This window comes from Microcebus murinus, chromosome 17 (genome assembly GCF_040939455.1).
Source record: "Microcebus murinus isolate Inina chromosome 17, M.murinus_Inina_mat1.0, whole genome shotgun sequence".
Lineage (NCBI taxonomy): Eukaryota > Metazoa > Chordata > Mammalia > Primates > Cheirogaleidae > Microcebus > Microcebus murinus.
The window spans coordinates 2,607,560-2,623,136 of record NC_134120.1 but is presented as its reverse complement, the minus strand read 5'-3'; the positions used below and the strand labels follow the sequence as shown (position 1 = coordinate 2,623,136).

General features: G+C 53.4%; 1 protein-coding gene across 2 annotated transcripts in view; it reads right to left on the bottom strand.

Moving 5' to 3' along the window:
- Window positions 1-569: 569 nt before the first annotated feature.
- Window positions 570-15,577, bottom strand: part of ZNF516 (zinc finger protein 516) — a 104,655-nt gene continuing 89,647 nt past the window's right edge. The window contains exon 4 of one of the 2 annotated variants that reach the window (XM_075993790.1): window positions 570-5,575. In XM_075993790.1, the coding sequence (XP_075849905.1) occupies window positions 5,559-5,575 (17 nt within the window). In that variant the 3' untranslated portion in view covers window positions 570-5,558. Of the gene's footprint in view, window positions 5,576-10,733; window positions 15,414-15,577 lie in introns of those variants that run through there. The other variant, XM_075993791.1, reaches the window with a different exon arrangement.

Genomic DNA, 15,577 nt, shown 5'->3' with positions numbered 1-15,577 from the left:
TCACACAGGGAACGCTACAGACACGTGACCACCGTTGTCCACCCACCTCCAGGAGCCAAGGGGACCTCCAGAGCAGCGCGCAGTAGGACCTCAGCCCTACCGGGGTGAGCAGGACGGGGTGGGAAGAACGAAACGCTGCTCTGGAGGAGGGAGGCACAGGGCTGTGGAACGCCAGGCCTGGGGAGGTGCCTGGGACGTGGCCGCAGGAACGTCACCTCGCCCACGCGTCGTTACCTGGGGCGTCCCCACATCAGTGACACGGAAGATCTGGGCTGGGGGTCTCATGTTGTCGCGTGACAAGAGCTATCAGCTCTTCATTTACACGTCAACCACCTGCTAAGGAGCCCGGTGCTGCCGCTTTCCTACGCAGGGCGTGTGACCTTTCCCGTGAGAGCCAGGCGGCCGAGAGGAGAGAGGTTCTCAGCGGCGTCGCGAACCTGAGTTGGACGGGGTCAGTGCTGCGGCCTGCACGACCCATAAGCCCTCCAGAAACTCCTTCCAGACGGCATTGCCAGCCCAGAGTACACGGGGCGGAACCCGGGGCTCTGCGGCTGCAGCGGCATCGGGCTCGGGAGGGGCTGAGCCATGTCCGGCGACCTTCACGCGGGCTTTCCGCCCCGCACGTTCTGGGAGCCGCGCCCAGGTACTTACCTACTTACACAATGGACGTTCCCATCCATCCACAACCTACGCTCCTCCTCTCGGCCCACAGAGTGGCCAGAGCCACCACCCAGGGGAGGCCACGGGGAGAGGGAACTTGCCCCTGCTCGGCTCAACGCGGCACCCTAAGGGAGCACCAGGCCATCAGGTCCACGCGCACCTGTGCGCTGTGGAGTGCTCGGATCACGCTCCCAGCGACCCGTGCAGGGTGGCCAGGTGCAAGGACGTGTCCTGGCATCCTGGGACAGTCCCTCACGAGACCCAGGCTCCTTTGTGTCACACAGGGACCGCAGGCTAGCCCCGGCTGCTGTTTCCCGGAGCCCCTCATCTTCAGGAATCCTCGCCCCTCTTCCTTCTCCCAGCAGACACACGGGGCCAGCTTTTAGCTTTAAAACACATTTTATCTTTTTGAGCCAAAGCCATTGCTACACCCGGTGGTCCTAAGGCCGTGTCTGCTGCCCCGTCGGTAAACCTTGGCGCACCACAGGGCAGCCCCACTCCGCCGCCCCCTTCCCGGCGCAGGGATGCCGTCCCAGCGCGGCCGCTCGGGTCTCGACGTGCCGCCGCCAGCCGAGGTGAGCCGCCCTCTTTGGCTGGGGAAAAATGTCTTAACAAATCTCAAGAACTCCAAGATGTTTTTATTTATTTCAAATTCCAATAGAATATGTTTTTATCTAAATATTTTTTTATCACACAACTAGAACATTGAATTAACTTTTTTTTTCAGAAATAGAGTTAAATACATCAATCTAGTTACAAATTCTAATATAAAGAGTACAAAATATAATGTTATAAATCGTATCTTAAAAAAAGGAAGTACAAATTCTATGGTCTTTTGCATTTTACTGCCTCAGAGTGTAATTAGCAAAGCTGATGAAGAATGAACATTTCCCCTGGGGCGGGTGCCACCGGGTCACCTCCCGCAGGCCTGTCACCGGGGTCCAGAGTGCGCTCACCGCGGCAAAGGCCTCACTGTCACCGGAAATCCCGGCCTGTGATTTTTTTTTTCTTTCTTTGCTCAATGAGTGACACGTTCTTCAGTTAGACCTCACCAAAGTTAAAAGCAGTAAAACAACGTATGCAGAAGTGGGAAGATAAAGCTATACGGATGCAGTCCTTGCTTGCTTTCTCTACAGTATCGACACCTCCCGAAACTTGCGGGGCCGGGGGGAGGAGGGCTGCTTGTCTGTCTTGTCTTAAAGAAGGGATGTCGGCAGCGTCTCCGGCCACGGAAGCCCAGGAGGTCCTGCCTGCCACGCGCGGGCCCGCTGTCCGTGGTCCGGAAGACATTCCCATCCATCCACAACCTACGCTCCTCCTCTCGGTGGAAGGCCCACAGAGCGGCCAGAGCCGCCACCCGGGAGAGGCCACGGGGAGAGGGAACTTGCCTTGCTCGGCTCAACGCGGCACCAAGCCATCAGATCCACGCGCGCCTGTGCGCTGTGGAGTGCTCGGATCATGCTCCCAGCGACCCGTGCAGGGTGGCCAGGTGCAAGGACGTGTCCTAGCATCCTGGGACAGTCCCTCACGAGACCCACGCTCCTTTGTCTCACACAGGGACCGCAGGCTAGCCCCCGGCTGCTGTTTCCCGGAGCACCTCATCTTCAGGAAACCAGTGTCTTTCTTGGTTCAAAAAATAAGTGAATATCTTTTTAAGGGGCGTGTAAAAGTAAAACACCTAATACTTTTCAGAACCAAAAAGACAAAATTCACTAGGCTCAAAAATTTGTACTGTGTTGACAAGGATGGAATCTATCCACCTAGGGTGGCAAAAATAGAGTTTCCGGGGGGCAGGCAAAAACAAGGATGGGTGCAGTGGATGATTTCCCAGGGAAGATACCTACTATCCCATCATTTTTCAGAGAATTTAAATGTTCATTCTTCAAATTAAGGAGTACAAGTGAACAACCTGAAAGATTTTTAGAAGCTCATTATTGGTGTGTTACTTGGAATCGCAGGTGCGGAAGAGGCGTGAGCAGGGGGTGGGGGCGTGAGGGGCAGAGGCACAGCCGGACCGGGCGCGAGCCGGGCAGTGAGCGCAGAGCAGGGGAGAGACTCGGAGAAGCTGCGGTGTAGACAACCAAACCCTTTATTGTCTAAGTTACATTAGACGCAACACTGTAAAAATCCTGTTAGGAAACAAGGAAACAGCAGACTGGCAGAGGTAGTAGAGAGTCTGTAACAGTCAGAAGGCGCCGTACAGAAGTGGATCATGCGGGAATTATCATTCGAGAAAAGCGAATCAAAACATACTGGCTAAATAAATAAGGAAACACAAATCATATTAAATACTATGGTCAAACCGACGCAAACGAATTAACAAACCAATACAACACTGATGCTCAGTGAAAGGAAAAACTCCATCTCCGGCCCGCGCGGGGCGGATCTCGGAGGGTGGCGTTCTCGCAGGGTCCCCTCCAGTCTCACTACCTGGAAAGCCCGTCTCCGCGCTCCGCACGCCGTTATTTAGGCTGGCCGTCCTCCGCCGCTGTCCCGGAGGCCGGACTCCAGGAGGCCAGCGGACTCGGCCGCGCCCCTCTCCGCCCCCCAGGCCCTCTGGGAGGAGACTCGCGGGCAGGAAAGACGCCGTGGGCGCCGGCGCGCCTTCCGGGCTGCGCCTGGAACAGCAAAAATGTAGACTACGCCTTTGTGTCACTTTGGGTACAGAATGTCTCTTTAATCACTAAAACACAGGGAAACAGGACCGAATCACTAGTCCCTGCACATTCCTCACTGCCACCTCTTACTTTCAGCCAAGAAAATAAAAGCCAGAAAATGCAGAAAAATTATCACTTTGGGAAAACTACTGAAATGATCCCACATAAATCAACAGAAAGATACTTTGTTTCTCAGGTGGACAGAGGACTGTGTCTCTGCAACTTTGCTCAGAATAACTTTACAGAACAGCCCGTGACAGTCACGTAACAGTCTCTGCACGGGACATTCCCAGTGACACCACCAACAGGACAGGTCGTTCTCGTACATACCTGGTGTGAGAGTATCAGGAAAAAATAAGTAAAAAAAAAATAATAATAATAATATATATATGTATAAGCTAGCCAGTTACATTGCATTGTTTGCAAGTGTTGCAAAGTAACCTGAACCGTCAAGTAATTTAAACTCAGTAACAAGTAGAATCCAGAACCAAACATTAACTAATAACAACAACAACAACAACAACAATAATAATAATAATAATATAATAATTAGAACAAGGAAACCACACTTCAGGGTTTGTGTGTGTGTGTGTGTTTAAACAAGTCTCGTATCAGAAGCCCATTTTCTACAAAAACTGCACTAATCCATTACTGTATTAAGTAAACTGTCGCTCTCACCAGTATTAAAGGTTAGGATAATTTCTGTACATGTAAAATTATTGCTTTTTCTTTTTGAAAAATATATTTCGCATGCTCGTTTTAATCCATTTCCTGCCTTTACAAAATTTCACAATTTAAAAAAAAAAAAAAAAAAACCTAGTAAAGCTTTTGCAAAAACTTTCACAGAACATTTTCATTCAAGGCAGCAGTAACTTTTGATAATGCATAAAATCATATGTGCAAAAGTCTGAAACTCTCAGAAATATCGCCGCCACACACAGTGCCACGGCAACAGGAAAAGAAAATATCTCTATCTGTGGAATACGATTTAAACTGCGTACACTGCGTGGTTTAAGATCCTCTGTTATGGGCCTAACCCCCACCACAAAGACTTGCATCTGCGTTACTAACAAAGAGGTATATAAAGCCGCCCCACCCACAGGCCTGGTGACCCCCACCCTCCGTGGACGGGGTTACTCGACCCGTGGAGGTCACCAGGCCCAACGAGAAAAGACACCTACTTGCTGGGGGGAGGGAGGGAGAGGGATGCAGGGGGAGAAGACAGAAGCTTCCAGAGCATCAGCACCCCAGGGATCTAGGGTCCCCCGATCTGCTCAGGGATTCTTCTGCCACCGCTGAGGCAGGTCCGAATCCGGAGGACTCAGCGGCCGAGCAGTGTGTTAAGACGCAGCGCCTCCCCTTGCGAGCAGTTTGCAGAACGTAGCCCTGTCACAAAAAGGTCCTGAGAATGCACCAAGCCGCCCGCGTTTCTTAGTGTTAGCCGGCGCTCTTGTCCAGAGCAGAGCACACGCATCCTCCCCGGGGGCGTGTTTCCTTCGCGGGACCCCTCGGGGCACGTGGCGGGGACACGGAGCGAGCACGGGAAGTGCAGACGGCCCCGGAGGGTAATGCCACATGGAGCCTGGGGGACCCCAGCGGGGGTCCTGCCACCGGCTCCCAGGCCACCAGGCCTGACCTCCACAGCACCCGAATGCCGCCGCCGCCTCCTCTCTCATTCGCTGTCTTAAACACCCACTGAGACCAGGAGAGGCAGTAGTAGTAACACGTGAGCAGCCTCGAGCCCCCGCCGTCTGCTCGGGCACCGTCTGCATAGTCAGTCCCAGCGGGCCGGCGGCTCCTGCCACAGTGCTTACCTTCTCCTCTCTGTCCAACACACACGAGTACCTTTTTCCAGTGTCTCAAACTTGTCTCGAATAAGACAGATGCCTGGCGCCCCTGCAGTGCGCCAGGGCCACTGCTCAGCATAAGAAAATACAGGACTACGGCCGGCGAGCACACACGTGCACGCGGCATCTACACGTGACTCTAGAGCATACAGCATCTCCATCCATTCCCAAGCGTCCAACGCGGAGAGGCGTCTCCCTGCGGTCTCCACTCCAGCACAGCGGCTCCAGGGTTTGAGGTGTCCGGTCGGGAGTCCCCCCGCCGTCTGTCCTTCCACCGGTGGGTGCTCGCGGTCACTAGCGGGAGGCTGCGGCAACATCGCGAAGAGGCCCGGGGGCGTCGGAGGCCTGCCGTCGGGGTCCCTTTCCGAGAGGCACTGTCTGGGCGGGACCTGTGTTAGAAGGGTCTCTCCCCTGGGTGAGAAAAAGGAAACAACAGAAAAGCTCATTTCTGCCTTTTGGTTTCTAAATGCATTCTTTCCCTATTAATTTTCTAGTCGACACCTGAGAACACGAACAGTGACCTTCACAGAGCAAACCACCCGCCAAGGAGGCAAGGATCCCCTGGCCGAGAGGCAGCTCTAAAAAACTCATTTCCAGGGATTAAGAAAGGGTGCCCGCACTTCTCCGTTTCACGCGTACGAACGGCAACTGACAGCGTCTGGCCGGCTCTGGGGAAAGCGCTGAGAGACGGCGGGATGGGATCAGGGAAGGATTCCGAAAGGCAAAATTCCACAGCACAAAACAGATTTGCAAGTGAACGATGGCTCCAAAACAAGGCTGGGTTTGGGGCCACCTGGACAAAAAGAAAAGCGCGGCTCTCACGGGGCATGCCGGGACTTGGGAGCGCCTTCACCAGTTCCCATAAACAACGGCCACGCTGGCAGAAGAGGAGGAGCATTGTGAAGTCAAGTGCGCCGCAAGATAAAACCGGGATGGACGTGAGCCGGCAGCCCGCGGAGGACGCCCCGCAGCGGCCGTGCGGACGCTGGCGCTCACCGTCTGCGCCCGGGAACCCCGCGGCAAGATCAATCTCACGGAGCTGCATTAACCTTCAGCCGCAGTCCCGACGGAAGTGACACCAGCGGCTTGAAATTAGCACGCAAAGACTGCAGCACTCATGGAAAGTTCTAACTGGTTTCCAGCTATGCCTACCGGAAGTCACAGGGGGAAAGGTCTGGCTGACACAGCGAATTAAGTGCTTCTTAGCGAATCGTTTCAGAGAGCTCCCGCGCGGAGCCGGCCCCGTGTGGCTGGCGTCTGCCGGCCGGCACGGCGCGGACAGCAGGCATTAGTCAACAAAACGTTATGAGGGGTTGGGGCGGGCGCAGCGGTGCAGGTGGCTGTGCATGTGAAATGCAGGGAACGGTGACCGAATGAGAGACGTGACAGAACTCCCTCGAGTCGCCGGCGAGTTCCCTGCAGCAAAGGGAGAGAGAGGCTTTACGTTTTTGCAGAGCTGCAGCAGGCCACGGAGGGTCTCGGGGTTCTGACGGGAGGAACTCGGCTCCCGCGGACCAGCGCTGAACACGCTTGGGAAGGCGAGTGGGGTTCGAGTTTACCAAGAGGAAAATGGGGGATTCTGTTAGCTGCGGGCTGCGTGGCCTTGAATGTCTCCCCGTGCCAAACACACGCCAGGGACTCTGAGAAGTGGCGGAGATCGTGAGTGAACGCGTGCATGTGTCTGGACTCTGCACAGACCGCCTCCCCGGGGTGTGCCCGCCTTGGCATCTCTTCACCAACGTGCCGCGGACAGAGTGCACAGGACAGGGGTGAGTACCAACGGACGGCTCCAGAGGGGACAAGAAGGTGGCTCTCTTCCCCCTCAAAACGTCTAAAGTTTTAAAATGCAGGCTGCAGGAAGTTGTGTGTTTTGTTTTGTCTGAGACAGGGTCTTCCTCGGTGGTGCGATCATAGTTCACGATAATCTTAACTCTTGGGCTCAAGCGTCCTCCCGCCTCAGCCTCCCGAGTAGCTAGAACTACAGACGCGTGCCACCGTGCCCAGCTGATTATCTTTTATAATTTCTTGTAGAGACAAAGTCTCACTATGTTGCCCAGGCTGGTCTCGAACCCCTGGCCTCAAACAATTTTCCCATCTCAGCCTCCCAAAGTGCTGGATTACAGGCATGAGCCACGGCACCTGGCCGAAAGTTTTAGAAACATTAATTTCAGAGAAGCACTGCAAAGTCTAGAAAACCCAAACAACGAGTTATATCGTGTTCCTAATTCCAGATGCAAGGATGCCTGTTTTCTCTTCATTATGGAAGGGATGTGTTCAAATACCTCCTTTTTTAAGAGCTGTTGTAAATCCCTGATTCATTGGAGGCACCATTTTATTATTCGACACAGCAGCCCTTCGAGGTTGTTAAGAAATGAATGAAATACGGAAGAAGGGAGCTGCAGAAATACTTAAGACCAGCGGACACACTGTGACACTGAGCACATCCAACCTGCTTTTTCCTCCCACAAGGAAAAGAGTAGTCAAAAAATGAGAAGCCTGCTTTTAGAAAATGTGGCTTTTCTTTTTCGCAGCTGTGAACTGTGGGCTTTTCGGTAAAATGCAGAAAGAGATACTATCTTTCTTAAAGGTATTTCAGTGTTCTAGGGATGGATGCTGACTTCTGGGACTGTATAAGGTCTACTTTTTCCCTTTTTTGCTTTATACGGAAAGGGACTGTGTACGTCGTGACGGGCGTGGATCGGCGGCACGTTCACGAAAAAGCCTCTATGTTCGCAGGAACCCGGCGGTCTTCAAATCGAGGTGTGCCCAGGGAGCAAGGCATGACGCTGACTGCCTAAGACCAATCACACACGACACCTCGCTGACAACGCCCTTCACCCAACAAGCCACAGTCGACAGGGGCTCACGTGGCTATGGTCATTTTGGGGAAGGCACCAGCACTATTCATGACCTGGCTTGGCATGGCACACTTAGAGAAAATGGGTAGCATGTTTTAAGGTGCTTGTTTGGTTTTATGAATAAGAAAGGCTTAAACAAATGAGCTGAATCTCCAAATCTGATCTGCGATGCTGAGAATCTAAAGGTGATACTAAAAATAGAGTATACATATATTCAAATACACCAACCTGCGTGATTTCCCCATCATTTGCATTGTAACATCCACAGCTAAAAATGAGATTAAATTAGGTTGCCATTTGTTTTTTCACTTCCTGTTATTTTGATTAATGGAATTATTTCTCCGGCTTAACTATTTTAAAATAACATTTAGAATAATAAGAAAAAAACTATTAATCATAGTCTTTAAATTTTGGCAAGGAGTCCAAACACATCAAAACACCAGATTTCGTATTTCAGCACTTGGTCTGGTCTTTTCAATCCCCAAACCAGCTGGGGGTGGGGGATAATTTTTCTTGGTTTCAAAATCATTGTACATTCTAATGTTTAGCAATGATATAATAGAAAAAAATTATTTCTCAACAACACTAAACAAACTTCCTAGTTTTTTTTTCCCTCTAACATCCATAGAACAATAACATCCACATTTCAGCATATTATTGTCAAAAAGTGTTCTTTCTAATGATGCAACGGATGATTACTAGAAACTAAGCATTCATTCAGTTGTGCTAAATATACAACAAAGCCTCTTTAAAAATGACAATATACGTGAGCTCCTCCCCTCACTTAGAGCTTGGTTTGAGACAGCAGCTCCTGTCTTAAACCAGGATACAATGAGCACCAGTGACAAGTGCCTTTGTTCAATCCGGTTCAGAGGAAGCACCCTCAGCTGGATGCCCAATGATGGCTGAACCCTTTTAAGGTTTCCTAGTTTGCTTACGATCAACGGGGAAGAACGAGATGCTCAGAGATGAGACACTGTGAGCACGCCTACCTACCTACCCACTGGAAACCGTGCCGTCTAACCCGGATCTCCAAGCTCTGAGGCTTCAGCTGCCCTCTCCACTCTCACTACCTGTAGGGGGACCGCGTGTCCCTCAAGAAATGACTGCGCGACTACCTGGCTACTGCCAGGCTTTGTGGGGGCCCCTGAAGTACGTGCCTGTCACGCAGAAGAGGTGTTGCCAAGGAGACTGGCACCAACAACAGGGCAAAAGGAAAACAGTTTACTTCTCCTCCAAGCTCCTCTGTGCGCCACTGAGAAACTTTACTCTGACCCGCGGTGAATTAAGCCCATCTCAGCAGACACGCCTGGGCCTCGCGCCTGCGGACCTGCTTAGCTGAGAGACGTGGCAATGTTACGACCTCTTAGAATTTCCCAGTCTAGAAAATTCAAATATGACCATGACAACGTCAGGGCAGCTGCTCTGTGGCTCTGCAGGCAAAAGCCAGCGACGGCCCTCCACCGCCCACAGGTGTCCCGGAGAGAGTGCAGAGAACCAGGTAATACACCTCTGCGGACAAAGCCGCCCTCAGCCCAACAGACTGCCTGTACCAACTAACAGCTAGTCGCTTAAACAAAACAAAACAAGAGATGTGTCAGGTCCGGAGCCGAGAGAGAGACACGAAGTCTCGTGTGTGGCAAAATGCCGTTTACTGATGCAGCCGGGTGGAGGCCAAGAGCGTCCGCACTGAGCCTCGGTTCTACGGAGGGCTTCTCAGGGGGGAGAGAGCACCTGGGCCAGAACAGCCGCTGCAGTAAAAAAATTTTTTTAGACAACCAATTCTGGGCCCCCTGGGTCAGTCTCGTCCTGCAGAGATAAGGGAGAAGGGTAGTTCCGTGCTTATCAGGGGACAGGAGTGCTGGCTGCAGCTGCCTGTCGGGTTTACAACCTCCGGGGACCCTCCAGACTCCTGCGCTACTGTTTTGCAAGCCTGAGTTTTGCATGAACCGCATTCTGTCCTGCACGTTCTTTTCAGGTTCCCACCTGGAACACACCTAACGAGATGCACACAGGCAGGTTCCGTAAACGCCACAGGACACCAAGTACAGAAAAGAGGCCATTGAGTTTAGTCCCACAGAGTGATCTGCCACGTCTACATGAGCACACACGTGTGTGTATGTGCTCACGTGTGTGCACAGCGCGCGCGCTGCGTGTAAGGTCTGCTCTAGTCACTCGGGACAGCTGCCCGTCTGCAGGGCAATATAGCTCACGTGCTCCGTCAGGCACTGGGCGTGTGCCAGCATGCACACCTGAGACGCAAAGTCCGCAAGGCTGCTGTCATTATGCCACAGACGGGGAGACTTAGGTTAAGCAAACGCACCTCATCAAAGTTGCAGCCTTCTACTCAGCAGCCCAATATTTTAACAATTCGCATCATTCAAGTCTCTGAGAGCAGGATTAGCAGGCTTCGAAGGAGTTTGAATGTTGGCAGCTATGAAATATATATTTCCTCCCCCTGGATCTTTCCTCTCCACTTTAAACCCACGCATTCACCTGCCCACTGGACACCCCAACTCGGCTTTCCAGGAGGCATCTCAAACGTAACTTGAATTTCATCTGAAAATGGTTTTCTCCCGCTCCTCCTCCCAGGCTCACAGATTGGATCCGCCCTGGGGCTGGAGCCTGAGGCCACACCTGGGGTCAGCTCAGTTCCTCCCCACCCCGCCCCGCCCACACCCAGTCCCTGTCCCACCTCCTCCTCCCCCTAAACTCCGCTCAGATCCTTGGCTCTCCTCCAGCCCGGCTCTGGACTCTCCTCCAGCCCGGCTCTCTCCGGCCACCTTGTCTCCCACTGGGATCGAACCTAGCGCCTCCCAGGGGCTCTGGGCCCCGATCTGGAGACACCAGCACAGGTGCAGCCACAGCAGAGGCCACTCTGATGGTCTGACGACATGACACTAAGGAAGTCACCCTGCTCAGGGCCCTCCTCTGCCCTCAGGACAAAATCAGGTGTGACTCCAGGCCCAGGATCTGGCCCCTGCCCCAGCCACGCTGACGACCACACGGGTCCCTCCGATGCACCTGCTCGCCCACGCTGGGTCTTCCCATGTGCTGAGCTTCCTCCCGGGCACAACCATCCCTCTGCCCAGCACGGACGTCCGGGCGCCTGAGTCTGCTTATGGGCCCGCCCCGCCCTGTCGCCTTGCCTCAACCTCCCCAGGACCTTCAGAACCAAAGACGCAGGAAATATATTTATGTTCTCTCTTAATATCCTGCATGGGGCCTGGCACACGGTGGGTGCTCGGTAAGCATTGCTACCAAGTGAATACATGACTATGAAACTGAATCTCCAAATAGTGCTTCCATTAGACAATGCAGCATCCATAAAATGTACATCTGTACAAGTCCCTCAACTTAAGTGTCCCACCAAGCAATTTCTGCATAAGTACACAGTGTTCTGATCAAAAACAAAAAAAGCCAGGATCCACAGCTTCTAAAGCCCACAGGAAAAGAATCTGACTTAAATATTAATTAACATCAGTAAAGCACTCTAGACATGAAAAAGAACATGGCTGGTAAGTATGAGTCAATTTCAGACATAAATAACCACAGAAAACTGCTCTGTAAGTCTGTGACACATCCTAACTTTAACACTGCACTTATGATTTTTTTGTACACAATGAGAAGTACAGGACAAGAAAAAAAGGACCCTAAGATTTAAACCTCTACCTATTGGCGACGTGCTTTCAATTGTTCTAGCCAACCAATCTCCGTGCGGATTCTTAAAGATACAGTTCCAAAGAATGTTAAAGAAAATGGAATTCCCTTAGACAGCCAGAACCTTCAGCGATATACATCAGCCAAAGCTACTTTAGATGTGATGGATTAGGGGCAGAGAGTCCTATCAGAGGCCAGGATCCCAAACACAGAACTAGGCAAACTCGCTGCTGCACCACGAGAGCACACAAACCTCGCTGGGCTCCGCGCCGTGGCCTGAACCCCCACTGCCGCCCAGCTGAAAGGAAATGGATCCACTGAGATCTCCTCACCAAGAGCTGACGCCGTGTTTGGCCCGACACCCGCACGAACTCAGACCACAGCACCGAGTGTCTCTCTGCAGACCGGAGACTTAACCAGCTATGTCAAGTGTGAAGTCAGAGCGTGGCAGGTTCCAGAGACAAAGCCAGCCAAACAGACACATCTTTTCTGTACCAGAATCAAGGACGAGTGACTACTACGCACTGCCAGCATCGCTGATAAGCAACACAGACATAATGTGAAATTACTTCTTAGTGATCTGCTCTGTGGATCTCCTACGTCTCCCGGTGACACGCGTCCTAAGGAGGCTGAGACGGCATTGACAGCAGTCAGCAGACACACCGACGTGTGACCCTGGAGAACCTCACACGCTGTTCCCAAACGCTCTTCCCAAAGAGCCAGGTCTGGGCTGCACCTAACGGGCCGCCTGTGTGAGCAGGCACACCGTGGCTTCAGGCCAGCTGTGACCTCATGTGTCATTCCCGACCACGGCCTGGCCCTGCTGTCACCCCGTCCCACAAACACGTCGCAGGGGCTCTTTTGCGGCAAGGGGCTTTTACCTCTGCTCAAAAGGACAGTGCTGCCCACCTCGAACTGAGGCCGCAGGCACTTGGAAATCTTAATTCACTATTTGGCAAGATGTTACATTCATTTCATAAACTGTCCTAGCGTCGTGAAATAACTGTCTTACATTCTAAAACTACGGGTTTCTTTTAAGAGAGACAGAAGCCACTTACTAAAAAAATTATATTAAATGACAAGGCATTCTGTCAATGAGACAGGAGTAAAAAGGCCTGTAGCAAAAACAGACATTCTGGCAGAAAATCCAAAAATGCAAAAAAAAAAATACACAAAACCTGATTGGGTGATGTCAATTCTACACCCAGCTCAACCGCCAATTAGCAGCAGGCCCCTGGCGAAGCCACTCCACGTCTCCTACCCCTTCTCCCCCCAGTGCAGTGAACGAGAACGGCTTTCGAGTGTCGCTGGAGCCTCACTAGAGCGCAGGGACTCGGAGATTCCTCGGAGGTATGATCGCCGCCCCCGTCGCCCACAACCAGGAATCCGACAGACAGCAAGCGCGGGGCTCGCTAGCTCTGCTCGACCACCCGGACAGGACCTGGGCGTCTGCCCTGGTGGCAGAGAGGCTCTCCCGCACTGACCCAGGGGAGTGCCTGCAGGTTCGGGATCTTCTGAGGCACCTGCTGAGAAAGTTACGTAGAGGGAGCTGGTGTGAGGACAGCAGGGCAGGTGTGACATTCTCCAGGAGAGACAGAAAGGGAAGAGCGGTGAACACCAGGAGCTCTCCGCCCAGGACGACAGGAGAGCCACCTGCGAGGTGCGGTGCCTCAGAGACGATGATCGGAACTGCACCGAGGCCCGCGCCCGCACGTCCCGAGTCCACTGCGTGCCTCTGTAAGATCCTGGGCTATAAGGACAATAGACACCTTCCAGCTTCTGTTTACTGCTTGTTCGCTGACCGCAAGGCATTATGAGTATATTAGGGGATGCAGAAAAAAAAAGACAAAGAGCGGAAACCTGAGTCTCTCAGCTAGGACCCAGAACAGGTTAGGGCCTATCAGGGCAGGCTGAAGTAAGAATCACTGTGGGGGCGGATGCATGACCAGTGTGTAAACAACTGAGTTATAAAAGGGGACTAACACACAAAGGAGGGTCCCTGCCCGGAGAAGAGGCCACTGCGCTGGCACTCTGGGGGCTCGGACCCTAGCTCGAGCTAGACAATAAAACTCCTTTTGATAATTACAGCCTCGGTGACTCTGTCTCTTTGTCCTGCGGCCTTGTGAATCTCGAATATAACACCTCACGCACGGAAGTCACCCGCGTGGTGGCACACGCACACGCGTGGGTGCTCTCATGCACCGTGGCCACGCCGGCAGTGCTCACGACACAGAGGAGCAAAGCACACTGCCGTGAAACACCACAATGAACACGAGGCATTGCCTACGGAGTCGCTCAAAAATCATGTTCTTAGAGGAGGCCGCACATAATCCGTTCTCCAGCAAACTTACACCCAAACGCATCTTGGAAACAAGCAGGAATTTCTAGTGTTCTATGTCACCGCCAAGCTATACTGATCCCCTCGTCCCGAGGCCACCAACAACCAGCTGTCTGCGCCTGAACTGTGTACTTCCTGGCCACGACGACCTTCAACGCACAGGGGTCGCCCACAGACCGCCCTGAAGGGCCAGGCTCGGAAGCACAGCAACGTGAAATCATTTGCACATCTAGTACAAAAAAAAAAAAATCAGGTGCTTCAGTGACGAGCATCACGGCGCACCTTTTCCCGGCTGCCACAGCCAGACCCAGACAGCCGCCGAGTCCTGAGACCTGCTTGTTTGGGGGCGTCTGCGGAGGTGGTGCGGACTTCGGAACCCCGGGGTCCGTCCGGCTCAAACACCACTGTGGGGACGAGGGGCTTGTTAACCGGCGAGCGTGCAGCTTCTCCACCACGTGCACGTTCAAAAAAGTCCATTACAGATTAAGCACTTTCACAAAAAAAAAAAAAAAAAAAAAAAAGACACCAGCGCCTAGCCTGTGGCCAGAAAATACCAATTTACCGTAACACGTACAGTAAGAGACTGTGATAATGGCTGCCTGGGGCCACTGCCCTTTTTAATTCCGGCTCCACGGCTGAAGAAAGCGATCACTGACAACATTAATTACCGGCATGTGCGCAAGGGGACCAGCTTCCTGCATCGCTTACCACTTGGCCCCAGTCGCCTTGCATCAGGCCGGCCTGTGCAGGCGCCTTCGCACCTCTGACCAAGAACCTCGCCTCCCTGCCTCTCTACGCTCCCGCGGCACCCGCCTGCCGGGTCCCCAGCAAGCCCCTCCAGAAAGGCTGCGGGGCCTGCCGTGCATCGCCACCCGGGCCAAAGGGGGTCCGGGGTCCGGGCACACCCCGCAGAGTCCAGTCAGTGCCGACGAGGACAAGAAACCAACCGCACACCGTGCTGAGAGGGGCGCTCTGATTCCAGCCCACGCTGGTGGCAGTGCGAGTCATCAGCATGCTCATCTCTGGGCTCAGTTACTGATTAAAACGGAACACCCGGAAACAGGCTCATCTCAGACGAAACCACAAGGCACCTGGGCACCGGAACTACTCAATGAGCCACGTCAGGTGTTGGATGGGGGAGCCTGGCACGGAGTCCTGGAGGTGGTGGCCTGGCCTCGCCTGCAAGGGGCTAACATGTACAACACGTGTCCACAGCGGTGGGTGACCAAGCCACGGACACGGAGGGCCCTTTCCCCAGGCTCCCCGCGGGGACTTGGGCGGGGGGTACCTGTGTGCGCCCGCATGTGGGCCCTGAGGTGGCCGGGCTGGTGAAAGCTCTTCCCGCACTCGACGCACACGAAGTCTCCTGGCCGGGCCTGCGTCCGGAGCGTCCCTGCGGTGGCGTGGCGTGGTGGTGGTGGTGGTGGCGTGGCCGTGGCAGGGTGGCGTGGAGGTGAGGAGGGGGAGAGTGGGGGGAGGCGAGAGGAGAACATCATTAGTCTGTCTAGCGTGCCATCACGTGAGGCCACCGTCGGGCCCTGGGTGACAACTGCCAGC